The sequence below is a fragment of the Heterocephalus glaber genome, unplaced genomic scaffold (genome assembly GCF_053883595.1).
Source record: "Heterocephalus glaber isolate CG9 unplaced genomic scaffold, H.glaber_assembly_v1.0 deba00001662, whole genome shotgun sequence".
Lineage (NCBI taxonomy): Eukaryota > Metazoa > Chordata > Mammalia > Rodentia > Bathyergidae > Heterocephalus > Heterocephalus glaber.
In genome coordinates this window covers 856089-865974 of record NW_028258403.1, presented here as the reverse complement: position 1 = coordinate 865974, position 9886 = coordinate 856089, and the positions used below count along the sequence as shown (strand labels likewise).

Sequence of the window (9886 nt, the reverse complement as noted above, 5' to 3'; positions counted from 1 at the left end):
GTACATAGAGACAACTTAGAACATTGCCTGGCACAAAACACATGGCTTCAGATGCTAATGGTTTTTCCATTGTTGCCAAGTGAACAAACACTGTGGTGAAGAACTTCGGCATCTAAGTTTACTAATCCAACAAATCCACACTCTTTTCTTGTAGTATTCTTTGTCCATGAATCTCATGTCCTAACTTTTCCAGAAACCTTGAGAGTACATAATGTTAGGTTGTACAAGTAAATTTTGCTTTGTGAGAGAATTAGTTGTAATTGAGGGGATGTTTAACATGTAGTTAGCACAAGTTGCTAAAGGCAGCTAATAAAGTCCATGATTCATATTTGAAAGTAGAAAATACTATTCTCATTTCCCATGTGGAAAAAAATGGACTATTAAGATTATTTTAAAATTTTCTCCTACTGTGTTCTTTTGAAAATCTAAATGCTTAGGAAAACAAAAACAAAATAAAATATTATCTTTTCATGGCTATACCCGTTACTCATTTTACTCATTTTATTGTACTCATTTTCTCTTTCCTCATTTCTCCCTCATAGTCTCTCCCTCTCTCTCCTTCTCTCAGCCCTCCCGCTCTTTCTGCCTTGAATGCAGAATTTGTCTTGGAAAAAATATGGTATATAAATTGTAGTATAAATAATTTAGTAATGGGGAAAAGCCTGTCACCATTCCTAGTAATTGAAGTTCTATACAGAGACCACTGAAAAAGCAGTGGATGGTTACTTAGTAATTCAAGAAGGGAGTTCTAAAATTACCTTGTAAATACTTCCTGGCTTGAACATTTGTTCTTCTTTAGCGCTTTCCAGACTGATCTCAAGAAATTAAAGTTATACACTCTGGAAAGGGATATAGAGCTTGGAAACAGATTCAATACACTATATAAGTGAGAGATACATGGCGGAATTCTTAGAAATAAGATTGACTAAGGAGTTTGACAACTTGTCAATCACAGGAGCAAATACTTTTTTTAACCTAGACTGTTCATGCCAAAATTTACAAATGCATAGCTACATTTTGAACTGTAATAATCTCCTTTTTCCAAAAAAATCATTGGAAGTCAAAAGCCCTAAAAGAAAAAAAATGTTACATGCACATAAAATTCTTATGTCCAGGATTTTCTGGGAAATTTCTCTTTTAGATTAGATGATCAATTTTATTTTGTTTGGAAAATATTATTATTATCTCTATGAACATTTTATGACAAAAGAATGAGAGTAACTATAATGTCCAACAAAAAGATTTGTAGTAGATGAAAACAGGATGTTGGAGTGTTCACTAACCATATCTTTGGGTGCCTCAGGACTAATTCTAAACCAAAGTACTATCTTGTACTAATGCTACTCCTGAAAATCCCTTTTCTTATATCTTTTATGAGACAGTTCCTATTTTCTTGGACAGAAGACCTTCCTTCAAAGAATATGTTCACCTTGCCATATAAAAAATTCAGAATCGATATCATATTTGTATAAATTATTGCTTAGGAATAAGTTCAATACTATATTAAAGAAAACAGACATGGAGTGATTGAATTATGGGTGCTATTTTCCCTTAAAAATTTTTATTAATGTTTTGTTCATACTGGTTCAGCAACAGATAACAATGCAATACCATTTATTTCAATTTATCCACAAGTATACCATTTCCCTCTCTAATCTCTAGGAGAAAATATTCTCTTATCAAAACTTAATTAATTAACACATTAAAGTTTTGGTGAGACCTCATTTAGATAAAACTATTAGGTACCCAGGACAGTGCATTTCTGAATATATTGGCTATTGTTACTATAAATGAAATTAGCAGTTGTCCTTTTGAGGATTAGAGAGAGAGGTACAGGATAAAGAAAGCAGCTAACATCTAGAAATAATTAGGCTAGAATACCTTATTGTATGATAGAAATTTTAGTAAGTTGCTTAAAAGGGTTTATGTATAAGGCAAGACCATATCATCAAAATAATAAAGCCATGTGTGATAAGAGCCATGATATATGTATGTGTGTGTGTGTGTGTGTGTGTGTGTATATATATTCAAAAAACTAAACAGTCAAAATGCATTGTTACAATTTTAATTCTTCTATTGTATTTTGCTAGATTCTGCAGATCCAATCATAGAGAAATCATTGAATATGCCTCAGGCAATGTTGAGACTCCCCACGATTTTCCTCAGGGCTGCCTTTATCTCCTTATTTCTTAGGCTGTAGATGAGAGGGTTGAAAAGAGGAGTCACCATAGCATAGAACAAAGTTGCAACTTTCTGCATCCCAGAAGAGTGCCCAAGGCCTGGGCTCACATACATGACCATCAGAGAACCATAGAACAGTGATACCACAGCCAAATGGGACCCACAGGTGGAGAAGGCTTTATGTCTCCCAGTGGCCGAAGGCATACGCAATACAGCTATTAGGACAAGAGTATAGGAGCCAAGAATAAAAGAGAAGTTACCAAAGATAACTAAGGAGCTTAGAGTGTAGCAAAGCAATTGAGTCCTTGGGGCAGAGGAACAAGCCAATGCAAAGAGTGGCCCTGGATCACACACAACATGGTCAATAACATATGGACCACAGAAGGGCATTTGAGACATGAGAACAATTGGGATTGAGAACCACAGAAACCCACAAACCCAGCAGATAATGACCAGTTTGATACAAGAATTCCCTGTCATAATATTAGGGTAGTGCAAGGGATGGCAGATAGCCAGGTACCGATCAAAAGCCATGACACTTAAAAGGAAACATTCAGATGTACCCAAAGAGAAAAAGAAATAGAATTGAAGGAAACACCCAACAAAGGAGATGTTTTTTTTCTCTGATAGGAAGTTAACCAACATTTTTGGGACTGTAGAGGAGACATACCAGATCTCTAGAAAGGAGAAATTCCCCAGGAACATGTACATGGGGGTGTGGAGTCGCTGGTCATGCAAAAGGGCACATACAATGGCTCCATTTCCTGTTAGGGTGAAACTATACGTTGTCGTGAAGAGTGAGAAGAGGAGGACCTGAATTTTCCACTCACAAGAGAAGCCTTGGAGAATAAATTCTTTCACAAAAGCAAAGCTCGAATTTGCCTCAGACTCATTCATTGTGTCAGGAATCTGCAAGGTCAAGAGACAATCAGATTGTTACCAGTTAGAACTAGTTTAAAATATATTATTTTTTAAGAATGAAGAGAAGACAATGAACAAGAAGTGATTTTTTTTAAATAATCATAATTTAGGAAGATGACATACCTAATTTTTTTCTTGCTATATACTGTGAACTTTAAGTATAGCAAACAATTTTCTACTGAGCTGCAGATTTAGCTCAGTGGTTTTGCTGCCTGCTCCTCAAGCTCAAGGACCCGAGTTCGATCCCAGGTACCAAAAAAAAAAAAAAAAAAAATATATATATATATATATATATAAATATATATATATATGTAAAACAACTTTCTACATCAAAAAAACAAAAAAGAAACAAACAAAAAATACCTGCATTAAATCTTTCCCTTAGTATGCAACCCTGATAGAATTATCTAAAGTTAAATTCATTTTATAAGCCTAAGAGCTAGGATAATCCAATCTGGTTTCTAGACATGAATCTAATAAAACTGGCACTTAATAAATATATGTTTCTATGTCTAAACCCCATTTATGCTTCAATAGATTCAGTAAAGAAAGTTTCATTGGATTATTTCTTACTCTAATATATGATTATTTTGGAATATGCAAAGAAAAAAGGCCTACTGCACAGTAAATTGGTAGTAATCATTTTAAAGCCATTATTTCTGAATTTCTATTGAACATTTATTGCTCCTGCCTGAACATCCTAAAATATAATTCTCTAGTGTTACTTACTAACATTGACTTTTGATATTATAATGTTGTGACGTCTTCAGTTAACAAGAAGTTATCACAGTTTTCACATATCAGACCTCTAAATGACCTATTTTATGCACACTGTCCTGTCTCTAGTTAGAGAATGACTTTTATTGCTCCACATAAAATAATGCATTTCTTTCATGTTCTGTTCTTTTGGGACTTTCTCTACAGCTTTATGAAAGTACTTTTCTTCCAAACCCATAGATCTCTAAAAAGTTAATGATTACTCATTCTCTGAGGAATCATTAGCATAGGGATAGCTTCTCTGAGGCACCATTACTTATAAAGAATATATAGTTTGGAATATAGATTCCAAAAACCTTCCAGAAGACAGTCTGAGGAAAAATAAGTCATAATATGTCATCAAATATTCTAACATGAAGATGAATCCCATTTAAAATGTCCCTGTCCATGTGTTAAAGATAATCTAGGCAAGTTGAGGAAAATATTGAGTATTGCTATTGAAGGATATTGAATAAAAATTCATCAAATTTAAACATAAGTTTTAGAAAAATAGCAAAACAGAGTTCTTTAGATATGAGAGGAAAGTAAAAGGGGCACTAACATTTATGCTGCTTGAGAGAGGAACATGCTGCTTCCCAATTAATATGAGAAAAGCATTTACTTTTACAGATTAATGTCTTTTCTACTTCTAACATATGACTCTGGGGGTCTACATGGTATGACTAAAACTCCTAGGTGAGAAGGAATGTTCATAGTAAGTAGTGTGAAATATTGAGGACATCAGAAATGTATGACCTAGGAGCAGTGGTTTCTGTAAAAGCCTACTTAAAATGACAAAACATTCCTTACACAGAGCGACTGAGGAGGAAAAATATCATTCAGTCATTTATTATTTCTTAGTCACTCTACTTTAGTCCCTCGTAACTCCTAAAATGTAGTTTAGACTTTGTCTCTGTGTGCTAAAAATCTCTTAAGGGTTTTATTTTTCACAAAGCCCACATGTCTGAATTCTCCATAAATTGACATCAAATTACCTTTCTTACCTTTCATGTGAGGTGATGTTTCATGGTAGTCCTAATTTTCATTTCTTTCGTAATTAATGATGTTGAGCATCTTTTTATACACTTTTTGACAATGTGTATATCTTTCTCTTTGACATGTCAATTCAGATTCTTTTTTCATTTTAAAGTTAGTTTACAGTAAAAACCTTGGATTGTGAATAACTTGTTCTGTGTATTATGCAAGACCGCAAGACTAACAAACATTTCTAGTGATTTATTTTTTGGTACTGGGGATCAAACTCATGACCTTGTGCTTGTGAGGCGGTGCCACTGAGCTAAATCCCTGGCACTAATGAATTTTAACTTGAGAAAAAATTGATGTCCTCCAGTATGGATAGCAAGTAATGGGGAACATCACATGATCCTGACTGAGCCGATGATCTCCCGCCCTTCACTGTGGGATTGTGGGTGATTATCTGCCATCAGCAGGAGTTTATGGAGGAGACCTCCTCTGCAGAGGAAGAGGAGAAAAAGGCAGCGGAATCCTTCACTTCAAATGAGATTAAGGATATGTGTAAAATTTGGGAAACACTACAAAATTTTATAGAAAAGCACCACCCAAATCAGGTTTTAGCAGTGGGAGCAATGACTCGTTTAACAATGCAATGTCACATTTCCTTGAAATTCTTGAAAGGAGACAAAAGCAAGTGTCATCAGATAGGCCCCTTGTTAAAGCTGCATGAGAAGAAAAAAAGATAGCAATGATTCTGTTAGTGATACTGAAAATTGTCCTGTGCAATAACCCTCCTCCCTTTTGTCTCACTCACATCCAGCTATGGAGGTTTTCAAAGGTAAGTTCAGATTAATTTCTTTGTTTATTTTTCTTTATGTTTTATATTTTCTTTATTATTTTATATCATATTACACTACTGTGATCATTTTCTATGAATGTCTTTGGGTTGTGGAATGAACCATTTAAGTTTGCCTTATTTCTTATGGAGAAATTAAGTTTGATATACAAATGCTTTGGATTACAAGTGTGTTTCTAGAACAAATCATGCTCACAAACCAAAATTTTCCTGTATGTGATTTTTTTCCATTGAGGTGTTTGAATTCCTCAAATACTTTGGAAATTAAGCCTTTGTCATATGGATTGTAAAGACCTCCTCTTATTCCAGATGTTGCTTTTTCATTTCAGATGTTACTTTTTCATTTTATCCCCTTCTTGCTATGAGGAAGCTTTTTAGTTTGATTTGATATTGTTCCCCTTGAAGTGAGACAGGTGCATGTCTCCTGTGTTGGGTCCCAGAATAATGGGGAAGCTCAATGTCTACTTCCAACTCATCTGTCTTACTGTGGAAACCGCTGGTCCAGGGCAATCTTCAGTCTGTGGTTCTCCCTTGTCTTGCGGGAAAGGATGGTGTAATAAGAGAGAAACATCCACCTTGGCAGCACGATTCTTTTCAGTTATGAAGTGAAGAGGGTGTCTCAACCTTGCTTCTACTTGGGGATAATCACAAAGGTATTCTTCACTGTAAATAGTTGCCAGATGGGTTTCTGGGTGTGGGGAAGTGGAGTCAGAGAACTTCCACTCTGTCATTTAGTTGCTCTTACTCCTGTCTTTAACTTTTATACAAAAATTAAAAGGGATTCAATCAGCACCATTACAGTGTTACAGTATTATGATTGTGATAATAACTTTACAGTTAGTTTTTTACCTTGTATTTTCATAAGTCGCTTTTCAAGTTGAAAACTTTCCTTTCGCGTTTCTTATAAGGCAGATGTGAGTGGTAAGAAGAATCCCGCAACTTTTTTTTTCTTTAGCTCTTTTTTTATTTGTGAAGGATAATTTGGACAGGAATTGTATTCTTGACAGTGTTTTCTTTTACTTTTAGCACTATATCCTTCCACTTCTTACTGGCCTGCAAGCTTTCTCCTGAGAAAACTGCTGTTAATCATTTTTTTTTTTTTTGGTACTGGGGATGGAACTCTGGTCCTTGTGCTTGCACGGCAGGCAGCGAAACCTGAGCTAAATCCCCCGCCCCTGCTGTTAATCATCTTACAATAGTTCCCTTGCATGTGAAAATGTACTTTTCTCTTGCTCATTTCAATATTTTCTTTTTGTCTTTGACTTTTGACACTTGGGTTGTAATTCCCAATGTGAATTTCTTTGGATTCATTTTACTCCATGTTCTTTGGACTTTTGGGATGTGGATGCTCATTTGCTTCCTCAGTTTGTGAAAGCTTTAGACTGTATCTTAATAAACTTTCTAGTTCTTTGACTCTCACTTCTATTTATGAAACTCTCCTCAAATGTGTGTTAGTCCACTTGCTTATGTCTCATAAATCCTTAAGCACTCTGTTTTGTAATATTTTTGTACTACTGATGTTAAGATGTAACACTATCTTAATTCCTGAATATTTTTACGACTTCTTGAGAACAGTTAAAGTCTGTCTTAAAAACTTATTTTAGCTTCTCAAAATTGTATCTATTTTAAGAATTCAAAATTTTTTAAAATTTTGACTATCCATTTATTTAATTTTAAAAGAGCTGTTGGATTAATTTTGAAGATATTTTATGCAATGATTAACCTCTTAATTATGCATCTTCTAATTCATTCATATATATATTTCCACATTTATGTCCTTTTAAAATTGTTAGTAATTTTATTATTTCTTAGATTTCAGGATTTAGTCTTGCATATATTTCATTAGATTTATTCATGTAATTTTTACAACAAACTTAAATTGACATGAATTTGATAGAGACTATTGGCGGCAATGCTTTCAATTGTTTGAAACTGGCTCTGAGAACTTTTTTTCCCCTTAAATTCCTTTATTGGTACATTTTAGGTATACAACACATTTACATTTATCATTGGATAATTGTACCTGTACATGATTGATCTTGGTTCTTATTTTATCCCCATTCCCTGTCCTCCCTTCTCCCCCTCCACCCCTCCCTATTTACAGAGACTTTGTTTCCACTTTTTCCTTTTCTCATAATTTTTCTTCTCCTTTCTTTCCTTTCCCCTTCCCCTCCCACTTTCCCTACACTTTTGGACCTTTTATTCCTATTTCAAATATCAATTATTCATTTTAATCATTTTAATCCTTATTTGCACTTTCAGTTTCTCACACCAGAGAAACTATTCAGTATTTACACGTGTGTCATATTTATTTCACTGAAGAGGATGGCCTCAATATCAGAATTTTTGAAGATATTTACTATTTTCTGGTTTTCTTTACATTTTAGTAAGTTAAAACATACTTCCTACCTTTATATGGTGTATCATACAAGGAATGAGGAGATGAACCAAATACTTTTTAGGGAATCAGTTATTTAAATTTTGCTCAAGAATCAAGATTGAGACATACAATTTTATCTTACTTTCTACTTCTGAGATGATAGTTTTCTCATCACTTCCATCTTATACAGAAAGTATAGAAATTTACTGAGTTAATTTGTGCCTCAGTAGTGCAAGACATATTTTTTCTTTATTAACAGTATTTCAGAAATAATTTATTCATGATACCTAATGGTGGTATAAATTTATAAATTCCATTAATTATCCATATCAAATTAAAATCATCACTAAGAATGTTAATGTATTTTTGTACATTTATTTCACTCATCAATATAGTTTGAATGTAAAAGGAAAGATGTTTAATGATTTCATATGTCTACTGTGGTGTATACTTCAAATTATTCTTATTAGAGAATAATTAATTTAATGTTTTTTTCTGCATTAGTTATGGTTATAATGAAAAATATGAAACAATATATATGTACATAATTTATTCAATTAATCTTACCATAATATATATGAAAGGTGAATTAATTACACAGTGCAAAATCTAAATGTTCCATGTGGCTCCAGTATGTTGGAACAGTAATTTTCTCATTACCGCTTGCATTTTCTGATTTCTCAGGGTGTAAATAATAGGATTGAGTAAGGGTGTGATAACAGTGTAAAATATGGCAAGGGTCTTATTGCTTGCAAAACTACTGAATGGCCAAACATAGATAAAGATACAGGGCCCAAAGAACAAAGTGACCACAATGATATGAGCAGACAATGTGGAGAGAGCCTTGGAGAGCCCTCTAGATGATCTGTGTTGGACAGTGACCAGGATGACAGTGTAAGACATAAGCAATATGATGAAAGAGACAAAAGAGAGCAACCCACTGTCAGCAATGACAAATAATTCCAGGGTATATGTCTCAACACAGGCAAGCCTGATAACTAGTGGAAGGTCACAAAATATGCTGTCTATGACATTGTAGCCACAGAAGGGCAAGTTCACTGTTAATACCATCTGACTCATGGTGTGTATAAAACCAACTGTCCATGAAAGTATCACAAACCCAATGAGCAGCCTGTGGCTCATGATGGTCCTGTAGTGCAAGGGTTTACATATGGCTATGTATCTGTCAAAGGCCATGACTATCAAAAGAGTCATCTCAGACCCCCCAAAAAAGTGCATGAAAAACATTTGGGCCATACAGCCACATACAGAGATGGTCTTGTGTTCAGTGAGCAAGTCTGTGATCATCTTGGGTGTTGTGGCAGTGGAGAGACACATGTCCAGAAAGGAAAGGTTTCCAAGGAGGAAGTACATGGGAGAATGAAGGGTCAAACTAAATTTCACTGTGACCATAATGAGACTGTTTCCTAACACAGTAGCCCCGTAGATCAAGGAAAATGTCACAAAGAATAAAATTTGAATTTCCCATTGTCCAGAAAATCCTGATAAAATAAATTCAGTCACAACAGATCCATTTTTATGATCCATTTACTCAAATCAGAGAGGTTCCTGAAGTTCTTTATACACAGAGCAACTAAACAAAAGAAAACCACAGTTAGCACCAATATTTTACTATTTCTTTTTTTTTATACCAGGGATTGAACTCAGGACCTTGCGGTTGCAAGGCAGGTGCAGCAACACTGAGCTAGATCCCCAGCACTATTTATTATTTTTATTGGTAATGATAACAGTTGGTGATATGAGAGCATTTCATTGTAAATACATCAACACTGATGTTTTTATCAGTGTAGAAACCA

The 9886-nt window shown here is 34.4% G+C and overlaps 2 protein-coding genes across 2 annotated transcripts; both read right to left on the bottom strand.

Annotated features, from left to right (window-relative positions):
- Positions 1-2130: 2130 nt before the first annotated feature.
- Positions 2131-3096, bottom strand: LOC101703567 (olfactory receptor 11H12-like). Its single transcript, XM_004865107.3, has one exon. It carries the CDS (start codon positions 3076-3078, stop codon positions 2131-2133), a length of 948 nt encoding a protein of 315 aa, XP_004865164.3. The 5' UTR covers positions 3079-3096.
- Positions 3097-8678: 5582 nt separating this feature from the next.
- LOC101703220 (olfactory receptor 4L1-like) lies at positions 8679-9617 on the bottom strand. Its single transcript, XM_004865106.1, has one exon. The coding sequence runs from the start codon at positions 9615-9617 to the stop codon at positions 8679-8681; it is 939 nt and encodes a 312-aa protein (XP_004865163.1).
- Positions 9618-9886: the final 269 nt, after the last annotated feature.